The sequence below is a fragment of the Ostreococcus lucimarinus genome, chromosome 15 (genome assembly GCF_000092065.1).
Source record: "Ostreococcus lucimarinus CCE9901 chromosome 15, complete sequence".
NCBI lineage: Eukaryota > Viridiplantae > Chlorophyta > Mamiellophyceae > Mamiellales > Bathycoccaceae > Ostreococcus > Ostreococcus sp. 'lucimarinus'.
Window position 1 is genome coordinate 64,735 of NC_009369.1, and position 18,159 is coordinate 82,893.

Genomic DNA, 18,159 nt, shown 5'->3' on the forward strand with positions numbered 1-18,159 from the left:
CCAAAGCGAAAGACGCAGCGGCGGTGCTTGAGGACGCCCTACGCGCCGCGTTTGAACCCGAGCGCGGCGCCGACGACGCCTGAGCGCGTCTTTTCTTGTAACACAACATTCCGACAAATGCATGCATAAATGAATAAATAAATCAACAAGCAAGTGCTAGCTATGATACACTACGCCACGGATTCGTGCACGGGCTTGACGCGCGTCGTCGGCTCGACGCCCGCGAAGGTCTCGGCGACGACTTCGGCGGCGAGTTTTCCGGAGAGCACCGCGCCTTCCATGGACCCGAGAAACTTTTGCGACGTGTAATCACCCGCCAGGGTAAAGTTTTTGATCGGCGTGTGTTGACTCGGACGGAACTTGTTTCGTCCCGGAATCGCGGCGTACACGGAGCGTGGCGTCTTCACCACTGCAAACTTTCGAAGCTTGGCCCCCGACGCGCCGTCTTTACCCGCGCCGAGCTCATCTGGGAACAGCGTTTCGAGCTCTTTCATCGTCGCCGCGACGATGTCTTCGTCGCTGGCGCCGATCCAGTTCACGTCGGAGCCTGCGCGTTTGTCGCACGGCGCGAAGACGAGCTCGAGCATGGAGCGGTCGTCGTCCTTATATTCTGCGCAGCATTCGGACATGTCCGCGTACACGCTGAGCAACGGCGAGCGACTGAACACAAGACCGTCGTACGGGCGCAACTTGCGGTCGAACCAGAGGTGCACGTTGATGACAGGGATGCCTTCGAGCTCGTTCAACTGCCTGAAAAACGGCATCGCTTTCCAAACGTCGGGAAGTTTTAATTTCAACGCGTCCACGGGCATGGCGGACACGTAATGGTCCGCCGTCATGATTTGACCGTCGCGCATCTTCACCCCCTCCACATTTCCGTCGGCGTCGACGAGAATTTCTTGCATGGGCGCGTCGGTGATGACTTTGCCGCCGCCCACGCGTTCGATGTGCTCCGCCATGGGAGCGCACAGCCTATCCGGTTGGTTTCCGTCCAAAAACGCAGTCTTGCTCCCGTGCGTCTCGTTGATGAACCGATTCATCGCCGTCAAAATGACCGTCATCGAGAGCTTATCAGCGTCGATAAAATCCAACGCCTTGCCCATGGCGATGAACAGCTCGTCGCGCACTCGCTTTGGCATGAAATTCTTCTTCATCCACTCCTCGCACGACAACTCATCCTGGGCGTCGATGTAATCCTGTCCCCCGACCAACATGGGCACCAACGGCGCGCCCGTTCTCAATTTCTCGCTCCACGTCAACATCTTATCGTTCGACAAAATCGCGTAACCCATATTGAGCGGCGCGGGCAAAGCCGGCGGAAAGTAAAACTTCGTAAACTCCCCGGGATAATCCTTCATCGCGAACGTCATCGCGTGCTCCTTCCACTGCAATCGATCCTCTATGTCGAGCTCTCGAAACAAATTCATCACATTCGGATACGCGCCGAAAAAAATGTGCAATCCAGTTTCGATCCAGTCGCCGTCGTCGTCTCGCCACGCGCTCACCTTGCCGCCCAGCGCCTTTCCTCGTTCGATCACCGTGGGCGCGCACCCCGCGTCGGCGAGATACTTACCGCAGCTCAGGCCCGCGAGACCGCCGCCGATGACGAGCACCGTGGGCTTTTCCGGGGCGTCGTCGCGTCGCACGCGCGCGCGAAACGTCGCGAGCCTGGCGCTCTTCGCCTTGGCTTCTTGAAAGTTGGCGTTGGATTTGACGTCGAGGTCGGGCTTGGGGTAGTCGGCGCATCGCGTGCGAGGCGTCGCGGTGCGCGCGCGCGCGCCGGACGCGCGGGAGAGGGGGATGGGACGCGGCGCGAGGGCGGCGCGCATGGCGACGTGTGCGGCCGGGACGCGGCGGGACGGGAGCGACGTATAATACAATCGAGTCGCTGGGCTACGACACCGCGCTCGGGGGGGTGAGCTTGTTCTTGACTCTGAGAACGTACTTTTTTAACGTGTCGTCGCCGCGGCGCGCGAGGTCGTCGAGGATGGGTTTCAACTTTCTCGACGCGACGCGCTCGCGGCACGCGCGATGGCGGCAGACGTTGCCGAGGGCGTACACGGCGATCTTCACCACCTCGGCGTCGGCCGAGGGGTCGCCAACGACCTCGGATGGGGTGGACATCAAGTTGATAATGGCGTCGAGCGCGCCGGAGTTCACCATAAGATCGCACAGAATGCCTGAATTGCGAACCAAGTTTCCGAGCGCGGCGCACGCGTTCGAGCGCGTCTTCGCCTCCTCGGTGGCGTCGAGCAAGTGCATGAGCGGATCCACAGCGGCGGTTAGTGGGCCGTACAAAGCGTCGGAATGAAACGCTGCGTTTCCAATCGCGAACGTTGCAAACTTGCGCGTCGTTCGGTCTCGATCACCACATCGCTCGATGAGCTTTTCCAGCGTCTTGACGTCGCGGAATTCTTCGTAAAAGAAGTCGTCGTGGCGGCACACGTTTCCGATGGCGTTACACGCCCTCGCGCGCACGTTCGGGTCGTGATGATCCAGCAGATTCGTGATGCGCTCGATAACGTCTGCTTCGTCGATCAAGGGGTAGTTTTCCTTCTTCATGCGCGCCAACTGCATGATGACGATGAGCCAGTCGACGACGATTTGCGCGTTGCCGCGTTCGCCATCGAGAATCTTTGAGCACAGCGTCGGCTCTAAACCACCGTTTGCCAGGAACTCGCTCGCGAACACGCTCGGACCCATGACTAAGCGACTCAAGAGCGCGATCGGTGCCGGCCAAATCTCTCGCGGAGACGACTTCAAGCGAGCGATGAGCGCTTTCACGACGCCGCGTTCGCTCAAGATGCCTTGGTATCTTCGCATCGCCCGCTCCGTCGCTTCAGGGTCCATTTCGGGCGTAAGCATGTACTTGAACGGCAGGTGGAGAAGCTCCGACGCCGGGACAAGGGTGACGTCGTGAATGACGTCGCCGCTCATCTTCTTCCCAACCTTGGTGAACGCCGTGAGGGCCAAGCACAGCGCCTCGCACACGCCGACGTCGAGCATGGTCACGACGGGGTGCCGCGTGCGCGAGCTCAACAGGGGCTCCATGGCGCACAACACCGCCGCCGCTAATTTCGCGTTATCAGAGGTAATCGTCCGCTTTGAGGTTTCGTCGACGACTATGGCGGCTAATATGCGCACGCCGTCCGCGTCGATCGCCTGCGCTCGAACGTCGTCGCTCGCGTCGGCGACGAGTCTCAGCAATTTCGCCGAGTGCGTCTTCGTCGTCGCGCTCCTAATGAGCTTTTGCGTGCCATCTTTCTTCAGTGATAGCGTCGCGGCGACGTAAGCGGTCAATGGCCCAATTTCCGTCGCCGCAAACAACGCCCGACACGTCTCTGTGGCTGTCGCTTGCGTAGACGACTTCGCCAATGCCTGACACAACGCGTCGGTGACACCGCCGCCGCCCTTGGAACTGTGCGGCCCTAGAGCGCTGCGCGTCGCTGCGAGTTCGGCACTCAACCCTCGCGCTTTTGCGCTTTCTATGGCGTCTGCAATCGCTCGTGACGCCGTCGTCGCTACCGTCTCGCCGACGTCTCGATTTGTGTACCCGAGCAATTTGCCGAGAAATATCAAGTAACCGTTCAAGCCGAGTCCGCACCACGGTGACGGGCCGTCGGGAGACGCCATGGCGGATACGACACTGATGGCCAGCGCCAATAATTCGGGTTGCGGTGGATCCACCGCGTTCGCCGCTGTCGTGCACGCTGCGATGACTGCCGCGGGCATTTCTTTCGTCATCGCCGTTGATCCACCGCCGACGCTCATCAGCGTCGCGCGCGGCACGCGCATCATCGCCAACGTCGTCCTCAAAGCCGACGCAATATCCGCCATTTTCGTCGGCCTAGCTTCTACTTTCTTTGAGGCAAGCGTGCGGTTCGAGATGTAGCTCGGCAAAAACTTGCTGCGATACGACGTCTGCGGCTGAAGCGTGTCCAAGAGCTTGGTCAACGCCGCTCTGTCGCGTCTCAAACCCGCCGCGGATTCCGCAGACTGCCTCGCAGTGTTCTCCAACTCGCGCAAAACCTCGCTCACGTCTTCCATACTCGTCGCCGTTATTGTACCATTCGCGTCTGCGACTCTCCCGTCGCGTCGCCCCGCACCCATGGTGCTCTGTCTTTGGCGTTCACTTGTCGGCCTTGACGGCGTCCTCGGCGACACGTCATCCTCAATGGCGTCGGGCGCCGCTTCATCACCGCTCTCGTCGCCGTCCTTGCGCACGAACGGGTGATCAAGTACGGACGGCCAATTCAATCGCTGCTGCGGCTTCTTGTTGAGTAATCCTTGCAGAAACGATTTAAACGACGGGCTCATCGTGTCCGGCCACTTGACGTCCTCCTTGACGATTTTCTGAATCAACGTATAAATAGACGTCGTGTAAAACGGCGGTTGCCCGACGAACAACTCGTATAAAATCACCCCAACGCTCCATAAATCTACCGCATGATCGTACGGTTGCTCCTGCACGAGCTCGGGCGCCATGTACAACGGCGTTCCCTTGATAGAAGTCATCACCAACGACGACTTGCTCATCGATCGCGCCAATCCAAAATCGCACACCTTGACGCACCGATCGGTACCGATCAATATGTTCTGCGGCTTCAAATCTCTATGAATCACCCGATTACTGTGCAAATAATACAACGCATCGACGAGCTGCCGCGCGATCATCCGCACCTCCTTCTCCGGCAACCGCGCGTCGTGTTCCAACACGTCGTAGAGCACCCCTTGCGCAAACTCCATCACCACGACGAACTCCATGTTCGTCTCGAACGCGTCCAGCATCTTGATCACGTTCGGATGATCGAGCGTTTTCATGATATCGATCTCACTTCGCAAGCTCACCAAATCTCGCTCGGATTTCCCGTGTTTCGGGATAAACTTCATCGCGCACGCCCGTCCGCTGTATCGCTGCCGCGCCTGAAACACCTTCCCGAACGATCCCTCACCGACCGGTCGCAATATGACGTAATCATCCAGCGTCGTTTTGCTTCGAAGCGGCGCGCGACCGGGGGCGTTCGCGTCGCCGTTGCGCTCGCGGAGCGTCGTCGGCGACGCCGCGGTCGTCGGGTTTTCCATCGGTCGCGCGCGGGGGGACGTCGAGATTCGACGCGATCGACTACGATTTCAGCGTCGACGAGCGCGCGCGGGGCGATTCGCGCGCGCGCGAGCGCGTCGCGAGTCGTCGTTGACGCGTCGGCGACGTCTCGCGGTGTCGCGCGTCGGTCCCGGCGCGCGGAACGCGCGCGAGTGCAGATTGTCGCGGTGACAGCTCGAGTATTCTTTGAAATCGACGCCGCGGGACAAATCGCCGCGCGACACCATCGATGTGAACGCGCGAGACGCGAGCGCGACGGTGGGAACGGCCTGAAGAAAGAAGCGTTGTTACACGGTGCGCGAGGGCGGGACGGGTGATCATCGCTTGCCGCGACCGCGACCGCCGCGGCCGCCTTTGCCGCCGCGGCCGCCCTTGCCGGCGCGCTTGGCGGAAGCGCGTTCGCCGCGTGCGTCGGCGAGCTGACGCTTGTCGACGCTCGGGCCGCCGGCGTTGCCGCGATGATACTTGCGAGCGACGACGACTTTCCGAGGCTTTTTGATCGCGCCGCTTGTCGCTCGGCGCGCCTTGGCGAAGACGCGCTCGATTTCCTTGGCTTTGCTGACGTCGGGAACGTCGTCTTGCTCGATGATGGCGGAGGCGCGTACTCGGGCTTGAGAAATCTTCGCCTCCGCGCGTTTCTTCTTACGCCATTTCGCTTCGGCGACTTTCTTGATCGGGCGCGTGTTCACCGCGGCGAGCTGCGCCTTGGCCTCGGCGAGCTCAGCGGCGGTGTACTGCGGAATCGGCTTCATAAAGCGACGCTCGTCTTCAGCGAACCAGTCGGGCACGTCGTCGTCATCGAAGGCGTAGCGGTTGTACGCGTCTTCGATGAGTTCTTCGCGGTCCTTCTTGCGAATCATCTTCTTCCCTAAAGCTAAGATTCGCGCCCGAGTGTCGTCGGAGAGCTCGTCGACTTCGGAATCGTACCCGTAGCCCTCCGCGTCGGAGTCGCTATCTGTAGGCGGTTCCGCCTCGGCAGTGACGACTTCGAAATCGCCACCATCGACGGCTTTGCGTCTCTTTTGCCGCGTGGTGTCTTCATCGGATTCGTCGTCGTACGTGTCGTCGCGCGCGGCGCCCTTTCCGCCGCGACCCGATCCCTTCGTCTTCGCCTCCGACTTGGCTTTCTTTTCCTTTGCCTTGGCTCTGAGATCATCGAAATTTTCCTCTTCGTCTTCGGTCGCTTGTTTTTTCTTCTTTTTCTCCTTCTTGCTCGATTTGACTGGAACTTCCTCCTCGTCTTCATCGCTGTCTAAAGCTTCCGCGGGCGCGGCCTTGGCCTTCTTTCCGCTCGCAAACAAGTCGTTCGAGAACCACATGTCCGCAGCCTTGACGGCGTTTTTCTTTTGCTTAGTGCCGAGATCGACGACGAGCGGGTTTGCATCTTTCTTCGACTTGGACTTTTTACCTTTAGGCGCGTCCTCGTCCTCGTCTGCGTCGTCCCACTCGAGCTCGTCGCTGTCCGACTTGAATTCGTCGTCCGCGGGGTCGCTCGCGTCGTCGTCGTCTCCGTCTTCGTCGCTTGAGTCTTCGTCGTCCAACTCCCCCGCGCCGAGTTCAGTGCGCCTATCTCTACCCTTGCTAGCCTCGGTGAACTTTTCACCCTTTTTCTGTCGACGCGCCTTGTACATGTCCCACATGTCATCGACTTCTTTATCTAATCTTCGCTCGTCCTCTTCGGTGTCGGAATCGGCGTCCGAGTCGTCCTCTGGCTCCTCGTCGCTATCGCGCGCGGCGTCGATGCCCGGCGTCGGCGCCTTGGAGACGACGTCGAGCGCACCTTTGGTTTTGATGCGCGCGAGCGAGAACAAATCCATCTCTTGCTCCACGATCGCCTCGCCGCTGCTCGCCAACCCTCTCGCGACGCGAAGACGCTCCTTGGCTTTGATTTTAGCCCTCTTCTTCTTGTCTCGTCTGGCTTGGGCATCCATCGAGTTTTTCAACTCGCTCATCTCGTCCAAGAGTTGATCCTTTTCATCGCCGGCGTTTTCGTCATCGCTATCGCCAGCTTCTTCTTCTTCGCCGGATGACTCGTCGGAGGAATCCTCGTCGTCGTCTTCGCCGCGTTTGCCGCCTTTGCGAGCGTGCTTCTTCTTTTCGAGTCCCGCTTGCTTACGAATCGTCATGCGCCAACGAAGCAAGAGCTTGAAGTCAGCCTTTCCTAAAACACCAAGATCGCTCATCAACGAACGAATTTCATCCGTCGTCGTCGGGTGATTGTCGAGATCCATCCATCCTTCCTCGGGCGGTTCCAAACCTTTTCGATTCTGCGTCGAGAAAAAGTCAAATCGGTCAGTCGTCGTCGTCGTCGTCGTCGGATCCCAGAGAGAAAAAGTCACAAAAGTACGAGCGATCGAAAGCCTCAGATGGGTAAACGGCATTGTACTATAGGTTTGTTTCAGCAGGGGCTCTGACCTCCCTTCAAACAAACTGTGAAGCTGTATCTTCATAAGCTTTCGATCGCCGCGAGAAAAACGTCGCGCTCTTGACGACGCACCTTGCCGTCCAAAATAAACGTGTGATGACTCCCAAGCATTTCTCCCGGCTTTTCGTTCACGATGAATTCTTCCGCCGTGCATTCTTTGTACAGCGTGGACACGCCGTCTTCGTAACCGCTACGATTCCGCTTTCGCTTGCCGTTGTCCTTCGTGACGTCGAGCGGCTGAATCTCCGCCTCGGTGTCCGCAAACAAATGCCTCGCATCCAATAATCTTGGATCAATCTTCGTCGGCGCCAGGTACCCACTACACACCACGTAAATTTCAGCCGAGGTTCCGCGCGACGCCACGGGCTTGGTGCTCTCAACCTTTTTAAACAACTGTTGAAACGCGTACAACAACGCGTGATACTCGACGCTCCGGAAAACCTTCGTCACGAACCACCCTCCCGGCCCCAAAAACTCCGTCGCCAGCCGCAACGAATCCAACGTCAGCGCCGCCTGCGTGTACGACTCCTTCGCGAAGTTCCCACCGACGTTCGGCGCCCCATCGTGTATCACCACGTCGTACTTTAATCCCTGCGGCGTCACGCGTTTCAGCGCCGCGCGACAGCTCTGCGTCGTGATATCCTCCACCAGCGTCGTCACCCCTCGAATCGGTCGAATCGGCGCTAAATCCACCCCCACGATCGTCGAGCTCATGGGCATGTATTTCTGCGCCACTTGCAGCCATCCACCGGGCGCGGCGCACAGATCCATGCACGCGCGCGCCTTTGACAAAAAGTCATACTTCCGGTTCAACTGCACGAGCTTAAACGCCGCGCGCGAGCGGAACCCTTGCTCCTTGGCGAGGTAGTAGTACTTATCTGCGATCGATCGCGCGCATCTCGCGCGCTCGCGGGTCAGTCTGGCGCTCGCGCGCGTCGACGCGGCGTCGATTCGGTTTGCGGCGGCGGCGGCGGCGGCGCAACTCGCGCGCGGCTCGCGCGCGGCTCGCGCGTCGCGCGCGGCTCGCGCGCGGCGAACGACGTCGTACCTAATCGATGCTTCCCCTTGGCGCGTTTGCCCATGCCTGCGACGACGCGAGGCGCGAGGCGCGGAGTGCGACGCGACGCCCGGGATACTTTGACAAAAAGTCATGCTTCCGACAGCGTCGGACGCTCGAATGGATGGGAAAGGGCGATGCGCGAGCGATCAAAGGACATCGCGCGATTAATATTAAGCGTCGACGTTATCGGGCGTGCCCGGGGCGGGCGGGGCGTCGGGAGCGACGACGCCGAATTCTTCGGCGCGTTGCGCGACGAATCGAAGGAGGTCGTTGGCGCGCGCCTCGACGGCGACGGCGGCGTCGGCGTCGGCGAATGATTCCGGTGGGAACATCGTGGACAGTCGATTGAGCATGCGCAGGAGGTGCGTCGCGCCGTACGCCTCGCTCGGACGCGCGTAGACGGGGTTGTGCCATTCGTCCTTGTACAGCAAGGACGCGTCGAGCGCGGCGTTGAAGGACTCTTCAAAGCCTCGAACGATGGCGCGCGTGCGCGCGGCGGTGACTCGCTGCGTGGAGGTCTTCGTCCTCGCCGGATCGGCGCGATCGGCGACGAATCGGTCCAGAATGTTCGCGACGTTGACTCGAGGGGCGACGTACGCGCGCGGATCGACGCCGCGCGAGTCTTCGTAGTCGCGAAGGAGCGCCTTGCGCAGCGCCGTCGGCACGTTGACGCGAATCGTCCTCGCGACGCGCTCTTCCTCCGTGAGCTCCGGATCCGCCGCCGAGGGCTGCGCCTTCGCCGCACCGCGCGCCTCCGCGCTCTTCCCGACCGCGCGCTTCGCGACCGCGCGCGCGGCGTCGCCGCGTCTCGCGCTCGCGCCTCTCGGCGCCGCGTTCGAGCTCGCGCGCGCCGCCGTCGCCGCCGTCGTCTTCGCCCCTCCCACTCGCCCTTCCTTCCGGTGCTTCGGCGCGATGCTCGCCTTCGCCGTCTCGGCCAAACGCCTTTCCCGCATCCTTCGCTTCGAGACGTGACTCTGTTCATTCTTCCACAACCGCCGCCGTTCCCTCGCCTCCGCCTCCGTCTCGTTCGGCGTCGCCGCCGGCGCCTTCCTCCGCTTCCCCCCTCGCGCCTGCTCGACCGCCCCGTTCGCTCGCGCGCGTTTCCGTTTCTCCCGCGCTTCCGTCGCGTCGAGCGGTCGCAGCGCCGCCGCGTCGACCCACTCGTCGTCCCGTCTCGGGTGGTGGTACCCGCCGTACCTGACCAAGTACTCGCCTCGGCCGTCGTCTCGCGCCCGCGCGCCGACGATCGTCGCGTTCACCGCGTCGTCGCCCTCCAAACGAATCGCCTTCGCGCCGAGTTCAAATCCAGAAATCGCTTTCGACGTCGCGCGCGGCGTTCGCGCCGGTCGCGCGCGCGCGGCGACGTCCGGGACCGCGCGCGTCGCCGCGAGCGCCGCGGCCTCGGCCGCGGCGAGCATCGCGCGTCGAAAACGACGCGACGCGACGCGATGTGGAGATTTGAAATCTTTGAAATCTCGACACTCGAGCGCGCGCCGCGGGACGCGCGAGGCGTCGCGCGCGACGACGGACGCGCGCGCGGGCGCGCGGACGGACGACGCGCGACGCGCGACGCGCGAACGCGCGGCGCGAGCGACGCACGACGCGAATCATCGGAATCATTCATGACGGTTGGATAACGAACGACCGCGTTCGAATGGCGACGACGACGACGACGCGATGCGACGACGACGACGGCGCTCGACGCGCGCGGGACGCGCGGGGGAAATTACTGGACGCGCGGGCGCGACGAGACGCCGCGCGCGAGGCGGTGCGAGAGGCGCTGACGCGACCGAGCGCGACGACGCGGTCGAACGCGGCGACGACGACGGCGCTCGAGGAGGGACGACGACGGCGCGTCGGGGACGCGCGACGCGAGATCGACGCGCTGCGGGAGGTTTTGAAGATCGAGCGAGCGGCGCTGGAGGCGGCGCGGACGAGGATCGAGGCGATGGAGGCGACGGAGGCGGAGGCGTACGCGACGCTTCGGGACGCCGAGCGCGCGGCGCTCGAGGTGGAGGTGCCGTGCGCCATGGCCGAGGTCGAGCACGAGTTTCGCGCGGTGAGCGCGGCGAGGGCGTTGGAGACGCGACGGGCGATGGTGAGGCTGCGAGCGCTGCTGCCGGTGAGGATCGATGAGGAACGAGGGAGCCGCGAGGCGCCGCGAGGCGTGCGCGCGTGCGAGTGGCGAGTGCCGGACGCGATCGACGATCGAGGGTTCGACGCGCACGAACTCGCGGCCGGGTTGGGGGCTTTGATGCATTTCAGCGCGCTCGCGTCGCGGTATCTCGACGCGCCGCGATTGCACAGAGGATCGCACGCGGCGTCGCAGTCGTACGTGTGGGCGCCGACGAGCGCGTGGGACGACGTCGACTCGTCGGTGTGGGAGAATAAAGGCACGGTTCACGTTCGTGATTTCGCGGGCGTGAATTCAGAGCGTTTGGAGCTATTTCTACCGCGCGCGGTCGTCGAAGGATCGTGCGATCCCGCGTCGGTTCGCGAGAGCAGACTGCGGCTCAAGCGAGCGATTCGACTGTTGACGAGATCCGTCTCGGTCATGTGCGCGCACCAATCGCGAGAGTGCGGCGTGATCGCGCCGCCTAATTGGGGACCATTTTCTCAACTGTGTGCGCTCACTTCGGCGGTGGCGAAAGGAGAAGAGACGACGACGACGGCGCCGCAACGCGCGCCCGCGCGGCGACAAACGCCGCCACAAATTTTGCGCACCTCCACGAACGATCGCCGCCGCGAGTCCGTGGAGAGTTTTGAATCACGAGACATGGTTCAACCCGTAACAGACGGCGCGCACCGCGGCGATGTGGTTAAACGCGCGGTGTCGTCGACAATAGCGGAAATTTCGCGAAACCATTGGTTTTCCGCTCACGCGTCGACGCCGCGAGAATCCAACGCGATCGTCGACGACGACGAGTTGCTTTTTGAGACTTTAAACGCCGGTGATTTCTTCATCGATCACGATTCAGTGGACGATATCGGTGGCTGGGAGGCGATTCACGGCAATCGTTTGCGCCCAGCGGCGGTCGAAGACGCCGTCGCCCCAGTCTCGAACCGCGGCCTCGTCTTACCGCCACCACCCAGCGCGGTGGACGACATAGAGCATTGGGAGCGCGCCATGCTGGTGGATAATGCTGGTGGATAACCAGTCAAGTTGTTGAACGGCGCGTGCGATTGTAATTCTACGATGTACACTACATTTCACTCGCGCCGAACGAAGCGTCTTTTACGACTTCACCAGACTCAAAATCTCCTCCACCCGCGCCCGCGTCTGCGCCAACGAGCACGACGTATCGATCACGTAATCCGCCTTCGCCCTCTTCTCCGCGTCCGGGATCTGACGCGCCGCGATCCCATTAAACTTCTCCTCCGTCATCCCGTCGCGTTTCAACACGCGCGCCCGCTGCGTCGCCTCGTCTCCCGTGCTCACCACGCACACCGCATCCACGCTCGCCTCGTACTCTTTCTCGTACAACAACGGAATATCAAACACCACCACGTCATCGTTCGCGTGCGCCTCGACGAACGCCTCTCTCGCGCGTTCCACCAGCGGGTGCACCGCCGACTCGAGCGCGCGCATCTTCGCGTCGTCCCCGATGACGATCGCCCCGAGCTTCGCGCGGTCAATCGCCCCCGTCGCGGCGTCTAAGACGCCATCACCGAACATCTCGGCCACGACGGCGACGGCGGCGCCGTCGGGGGCGTATAAATCGTACACGACCTGCGCGCGGGACGACGAGCGGGACGGTTGGGTCAGCGCGCGGCTTCTCTCGAGTCTTCGACGCGTCGCGAAAGGGCGACGTCGACGCGAGCGCACGCGCGAAGGCTCGACGCACCGCGTCGGCGTCCATGACGGCCACACCGAGGTCGCGAAACATGGCGGCGACGGTGGACTTGCCCATGCCTATGGAGCCGGTGAGCCCGAGTCGCGTCGTCGAGCGCGACATGACGACGCGCGCGCGACTATGAGCGCGCGAGAGACGCGCGATGCGCGCGAGGGTTCGAGTTATGCGCGTCGTCGACGTCGTGGGCGCTCGCGATCGATCGGTCGAACCGACGCGCATGCGCCGAGCGAGGCGCGTTGTGGCGCGCGGCGGCGCGCGCTTCTCAAATCGACGAAATCATCACAAACTCAAAGCTCGCGCTAGTTTACTTCTTGGCGAAGCCGAGACCGTTATCCTCGGCGTAACGCGCCATGAATCGCATGAATCTGTCCCAATCTCTCTCCGTCTTCATCACGTATCGCGCCTCGATGCCGCTCGGTTTACCGTTGATGAACTTCGCGTTGACGTCCACCGTGCTCATCTCTCCCTCCTCGTCGTTCAGGAACATCCCCGTGATGTCACCTTGACCGTTTTCAAACACATCCGGTTCGGCGAAGATGAAGAACGCCGTGCCGTTGGAGCCGTCCTTGCTTCGCGTGAGTTTCACTTCGGGGACCGAGGTTTCGTTTTGACCCTTGACGAACTGAATCGACGTCGTCCCCGCGCGCGTCACCGCGCGCGACGCGCGAGTCGCGCGCGCGACGCCGCGGTTCATCGTGGACGGTCTGTGGGCGATCATCGCCCGAGAGGCGAGCGTTTGCGCGTGCATCGCGCGGTTCGTTCGCGGCGAATGGGACAAAGTTGCGTGACGTCGACGGTCGTTTCGACGGTCGTGCGGCGCGCGCGAGCGGTCGTGCGGCGGTTTCGCGGGCCGTGTGCGCGCGCGGAAGGTCGGTCGCGAAGACTGCGCTTCGCGGGCGAGATCGGCGGTCGTGCGAGCGCGCGCGTCGATGTGCGGCGAGTGGGCGCGTTATCCAGAGGCGTCTCGGCGCGTGGCGTCGCGGCGAAGTGATATTGAAATGAATGTGCGCGTGCGCGCGAAATTGCGTGAGTCGATCGTCGTCGATGCGCTCGCTAGTCGTTGCGCCCGTCGACGACGCCGGCGTCGTCTCTGAAATTATCTTGAAGCTTGTCCAGACGCTTGGCCACCTTTTCGAGCTGTCGCTGTTCCTTTTTGGTGAGCGTCGAGTTTTTATCATCCTTTGTGACGAAACCGGCGGGACGGCCCGGACCGGAGTTGACGAGACCGCTCTCGAGCCGTCGAAGCTTCTCTTCCAGAGTCACGGCCTCGGTGGTGAAGAAGGATTCGATCCGTTTGACGTCTTTTTCGATGTCTTTTTCGATCACCTCGGCGTCGTCGACGAGGGTGTCGAGATCCGTCGGCTTGGTGAGCTTGAGCTCGGGGGCGGGCTTGCACGAATTATCGGTGATGACGAAGTCGCTCCACTTCACGCCCACCTTTTTGGACGCGGCTTCGAGATCGGGGATCCACTCTGGCTTGAGATCGGGCGTCGTCGCGTACACCGTGGCGCCGCCGTATCCGTCCCACGCGTCGTTGGTACCGCGATAGTAAATGTACACCCACTCCCCTTCCTTGTACGCGGGGATGTACCAATCGTCTTGATAGTGCAACATCACGTTCCCGTTGTTGTGCAAGATGGCTTTACCGTCGGGTTCTTGGTAAAATCTCTGCACGTCGTTGCGTTCGTAGAATTGCCCATTCGGCCGGTTCACGCGCCAGTTAATCTTAATGTACATCTTCCCATCGTCTCCTTTGTCGAAAAAGTGTTCTTGGCAATCGAAGGTGTCAAAGTCCTTATTCAATCCGGCGACGATGTACCAGCGCTTTTCCTTCACCATGGTGTCGATCGTGAATCCATCCGCGAGCGCGTCGAACGGCGGCACAGGATACGTTCCGTCGTCCTTTCGCTGCGCCACGCACGACTTCTCCGTCACCGCGCACGTGTTGAACGTCCCGACCGCTTGCGAGGCGTACAAATCACCGCATCGAATCTGACAGTCCCCCTCGTCCGGCTGTCCGAAGCATCCCTGCAGGCACACCAAATCTTCCAAACACTTTTCATCCGTCACGCACTTCGCGAGCTCCTTCCCGCAGTTTTGCAACAAACACGCCCCCGTGTCCTTCATCTCCGCCTGCTTCGCCGCGCTCACCGCCAGCGCGCTTCCCGGCGCCACCGTCATCGCCGACGCCGCGATCGCGACGGCGGCGAGCGCGCTCGCCGCGCCTCGCGCGACGTCGCCCAGCGCCGTCGTCCCGTCGTCCCGCGCGCCGTCGTCCCGCATCGCCGCGCGCGCCCGCGAGATCGGCGTCCGCGTCACCGCGCGCGCCTTCGACCCCTTCCGCGCGCTCGCCGATCGCGCGCTCGCCGCGCGCGACCGCGAAAACATCGCGCCGTCGATCGCCCGCATCGCCGCGACCGTCGCCATTCGCCTCGTCCCTCGCGTCCTCGCGCCGCGTTCGACCCTTTCGGCGCGCCGACGCGCCTCGCGCGCGCGCTCGCGCGTTCCCGCGCGCGCTCGCGGCGTCTCGCGCGCTCGCGGCGCGTTTTGCGGCGCCGCGCGCGTCGCCGCGAACGGATAAGACGACCCGCGATCGCCGCACACGCGCGCGCGCCGTCGTCGCTCGCGCCGAGCGCGCGCGTCGCGACGGCTCGTCGCACGCGCCATGCGCTCGACCGTCGCGCCGTCGCGCGCGACCGCCGCGCGCGCGACGCCGGCGCCGTCCCCGCGCGCGGTGCGCTCGACCGCGGCGTCGCGTCCCGCGCGCGCGCCGCGCGCGATCGTCGCGCGCGCGCGACCGCGCGACCGCGCGCGAGCGCCGCGCGGACTCGCGCGCGCGCGCGCGGTCTCGGACGACGTCGCGATCGACGCGACGAAGCCCAAGGTGCTGGTCGCCGGCGGCGGGATCGCGGGGCTCGTCGCGGCGGCGGCGTGCCGACGCAAGGGCATGGAGGTCAGGGTGTTCGAGAAGGTGAAAAAGTACGAACCGTTCGGTGGACCGATTCAGCTGCAGTGCAACGCGCAGGGAGCGCTGGATTCGATCGATCCCGCGATGGCGGAGGCGGTGACGGCGAAGGGGACGATCACGGGCGATCGCGTCAACGGGTTGCTGGACGGCGTGAGCGGGGAGTGGTTCTATCGGTTCGACACGAGAAAACCGTGCCATGATAATGGATTGCCGCTGACGCTGGTGCTGTCGAGGTTCGAACTGCTGGACATACTGTCGAACGGGGTCGGGGCGGAGAACATCGAGATGGGGACGGTGGTGGAGAGGTACGAACACAGGGGCGAAAAGGTGGTGGCGACGCTCACGGACGGACGAGAGTTCGAGGGAGACGTGCTGATCGGGGCGGATGGGATTCGGTCCAAGCTTCGGGCGCAGATGCGCGGCGCGGATCCGGAGAAGCCGCCGCTCGCGTACGCGGGCTACGCGGTGTACACGGCGGTGTGCAAGTACTCGCAGCCGCATCGAGAGCCCCAGCACACGGACCCGAACAAGGTCGGCTACCAAGTCTTCCTCGGTCCGAAGCAATACTTCGTCTCGTCGGACGTCGGGAACGGCGAACAGCAGTACTATGCCTTCTTGGAAGTGCCTCCGGGCGGGGACGACGAGTTCGCCAAGTGCGAAAAGTGGGAAAACTATCGCGAGATGCTCATGGACCGCTTCAGCGGCTGGGCGCCGGCGGTCATGGAGCGTCTCGAGTGCACGCGACCGGAAGACGTCGAGCGCCGCGACGTGAACGATATTCTCCCCGATCCTCGCTGGGTCGACGGTCGCATGGCGTTGCTCGGCGATTCCGCGCACGCGGTGCAACCGAACCTCGGCCAAGGCGGCGGCCAAGCCATCGAGAGCGCGTACGTCTTGGCGGATGAGCTTTCCAAGTGCGAGGGCGGCAAGGGCGTGCAGAACGCGTTGATGGCGTACGCGTCTCGTCGATTCTTGCGCACGGCCTCCATTCACGGCTTGTCGCGATTCTCGTCGTTGATGAATACGTTTTACCGACGACACCTCGGCGACGAACCGTACGACTGGTACCCCGAGCCGGTCAAAAACATGTGGAACACCGTCGCCAAGGCGAAGATTCCGCACCCTGGCTCAGTGATCGGTCAAATCGCGCTCATCGGCACCATGCCCATCATTTTAGAGTACGTCGGCGCCGGTTACGGCTTGCCCGGCGTCTTGGGCGGCGCGTCGACGGGCAACGGCAAGGATCGCGTTCCGCGCTCCCAAGTCCCGGGCATCTCCGCCCCTCTTCGAGACTTGACCGCCGAAGATTTCAAGATGCGTGGCATTCCCGGTTTCGCCAAGTGATCGCCACGCACCGGCGCGATCGATCCATCGATTCGCCGCCGACGAAGAGCGACGCCTCGCGTCGACTCAACCCACACCACCGCCGCTGTACCATCAAACGTCACCATCTCACGTTGAAGAACGTCTGAATTCACGAACAAAGACATTTACCGTACTGAACTATTATTAATAACCACGACGACACATCGTATCGCTCGGCGCGCCGCTCGCTCGACGCGCCGCTCGCTCGACGCGTCCGCAGAGCGCGACGCCGATCCGCATGCCTCCTCTCCCGCGCCGCCGCGCCGCGCGCGCGCGCGTCCGCGCGCGCGCCCGCGCGTCCGCGCGCGCGTTCGTCCTCGCTCTGCTGTCGCGCGCGCGCCCGAGCGCGTCGTCGGCGCGAACGTCCAAGATCGGTGCCCTGCGCGAGTGCGTCGACGCGTCTCGCTCGCAGCGGCGCCTGTGCGGCGCGTCCGCCGCCGTGGTGCTCGGTCAGAACGTCTACGTCGCGTCGTCGCGCGCGGACGCGGTGACGGTGATCGACGCGAGCGATCCCGAGGCGATGCGGGTCGCCGGGAGCGCGGCGAGCTTCGGCGGCATGCGACGACCGACGGATTTGCACCTGCACGCGTCGCAGAGCTACGTCGCGGTGCTCGCGACCGGTGACGTGCAGACGAAAAAGTCGAGCGTCGTCGTCGTGGACGTGAGCGCGTCGAGGTGGTCGGCGGACGGGACGACGATTACGCCGACGATGGCGGCGAGCGGACACAACTGCACGGCGACGGAGAAGGGAGGACGGACGTTTTACGACGGATACCTGTGCGGCGCGACGGCTTTCGCGATCGTGGGTAATTTGGCGTACGTCGCGTGCGGAGACACGAATCGGTTGACGGTGATGTCGCTGCCGAGCGACGTCAGCAAGACGGCGCTCGAACCGGTGGCGGTGGTGGGGACGATTCAGAGCGAGGAGTTGACGAACGCGGAAGCCATCATGGTGGCGAATAATAAGGCGTACGTGCGATCGGATGGTGTTTGTGGGTCGTGCGTGGCCGTGGTGGACGTCACGAGCGCGTCTTCGATGTCGATGTTGGCCACGAAGGACATTTCTGAGATTTCATCCGACGTCCCGACGTGGCGATGGTCGACGGGATATTTAGCGCGCGGCGCGCACAGAGACAACGCGTCGTACCCGTACGATTGGGTAGTAGATCCCGTGAGTTCGAGCGTGACGAGCGTGGCGAGGGAATGCGTGAATGTGGCGCTCGCAATAGGCGATACGCCCGCGGCGTGCGTCGGACGGAACGAATTCGCTTACGACGCCGACGCCGAGACGAGCGCGTTCAATTTCGACTTGTTGACGTCTTAGGTACCGATAGCTATAGCTATAGATTTTGTAGATTTTGTTACAGAACGATTGTAGTATTAGGT

The 18,159-nt window shown here is 62.9% G+C and overlaps 11 protein-coding genes across 11 annotated transcripts; 3 read left to right on the top strand and 8 right to left on the bottom strand.

Moving 5' to 3' along the window:
• Positions 1–144: 144 nt before the first annotated feature.
• AOX5 (Amine oxidase) lies at positions 145–1,830 on the bottom strand. Its single transcript, XM_001421660.1, has one exon. The coding sequence runs from the start codon at positions 1,827–1,829 to the stop codon at positions 171–173; it is 1,659 nt and encodes a 552-aa protein (XP_001421697.1). The 5' UTR covers position 1,830; the 3' UTR covers positions 145–170.
• A 2,373-nt stretch (positions 1,831–4,203) lies between these two features.
• Positions 4,204–5,082, bottom strand: OSTLU_40725 (predicted protein; the record flags this gene model as incomplete). Its single annotated transcript, XM_001421661.1, has 1 exon — positions 4,204–5,082. A coding segment is annotated over one exon (879 nt), but the record flags the coding sequence as incomplete, so codon positions are not given.
• A 336-nt stretch (positions 5,083–5,418) lies between these two features.
• On the bottom strand, positions 5,419–7,356 carry OSTLU_89243 (predicted protein; the record flags this gene model as incomplete). Its single annotated transcript, XM_001421662.1, has 1 exon — positions 5,419–7,356. A coding segment is annotated over one exon (1,938 nt), but the record flags the coding sequence as incomplete, so codon positions are not given.
• Positions 7,357–7,547: 191 nt separating this feature from the next.
• OSTLU_89244 (predicted protein) lies at positions 7,548–8,678 on the bottom strand (the record flags this gene model as incomplete). The annotated part of the gene is made up of 1 exon (XM_001421663.1): positions 7,548–8,678. One exon carries the CDS (start codon positions 8,676–8,678, stop codon positions 7,548–7,550), a length of 1,131 nt encoding a protein of 376 aa, XP_001421700.1.
• Positions 8,679–8,756: 78 nt separating this feature from the next.
• Positions 8,757–10,004, bottom strand: OSTLU_18275 (predicted protein; the record flags this gene model as incomplete). Its single annotated transcript, XM_001421664.1, has 1 exon — positions 8,757–10,004. The coding sequence occupies one exon, from the start codon at positions 10,002–10,004 to the stop codon at positions 8,757–8,759; it is 1,248 nt and encodes a 415-aa protein (XP_001421701.1).
• A 530-nt stretch (positions 10,005–10,534) lies between these two features.
• On the top strand, positions 10,535–11,740 carry OSTLU_18276 (predicted protein; the record flags this gene model as incomplete). The annotated part of the gene is made up of 1 exon (XM_001421526.1): positions 10,535–11,740. The coding sequence occupies one exon, from the start codon at positions 10,535–10,537 to the stop codon at positions 11,738–11,740; it is 1,206 nt and encodes a 401-aa protein (XP_001421563.1).
• An 81-nt stretch (positions 11,741–11,821) lies between these two features.
• Positions 11,822–12,542, bottom strand: OSTLU_40654 (predicted protein; the record flags this gene model as incomplete). The annotated part of the gene is made up of 2 exons (XM_001421665.1): positions 11,822–12,316; positions 12,432–12,542. The coding sequence occupies 2 exons, from the start codon at positions 12,540–12,542 to the stop codon at positions 11,822–11,824; spliced, it is 606 nt and encodes a 201-aa protein (XP_001421702.1).
• Positions 12,543–12,744: 202 nt separating this feature from the next.
• Positions 12,745–13,134, bottom strand: psbW (psbW, PSII-W, photosystem II polypeptide; the record flags this gene model as incomplete). The annotated part of the gene is made up of 1 exon (XM_001421666.1): positions 12,745–13,134. The coding sequence occupies one exon, from the start codon at positions 13,132–13,134 to the stop codon at positions 12,745–12,747; it is 390 nt and encodes a 129-aa protein (XP_001421703.1).
• A 359-nt stretch (positions 13,135–13,493) lies between these two features.
• On the bottom strand, positions 13,494–14,621 carry VDE (violaxanthin de-epoxidase, chloroplast precursor; the record flags this gene model as incomplete). Its single annotated transcript, XM_001421667.1, has 1 exon — positions 13,494–14,621. One exon carries the CDS (start codon positions 14,619–14,621, stop codon positions 13,494–13,496), a length of 1,128 nt encoding a protein of 375 aa, XP_001421704.1.
• A 694-nt stretch (positions 14,622–15,315) lies between these two features.
• ZEP (zeaxanthin epoxidase (ABA1) (NPQ2)) lies at positions 15,316–16,602 on the top strand (the record flags this gene model as incomplete). The annotated part of the gene is made up of 1 exon (XM_001421527.1): positions 15,316–16,602. A coding segment is annotated over one exon (1,287 nt), but the record flags the coding sequence as incomplete, so codon positions are not given.
• A 393-nt stretch (positions 16,603–16,995) lies between these two features.
• On the top strand, positions 16,996–18,147 carry OSTLU_27729 (predicted protein). Its single transcript, XM_001421528.1, has one exon. It carries the CDS (start codon positions 17,012–17,014, stop codon positions 18,095–18,097), a length of 1,086 nt encoding a protein of 361 aa, XP_001421565.1. The 5' UTR covers positions 16,996–17,011; the 3' UTR covers positions 18,098–18,147.
• Positions 18,148–18,159: the final 12 nt, after the last annotated feature.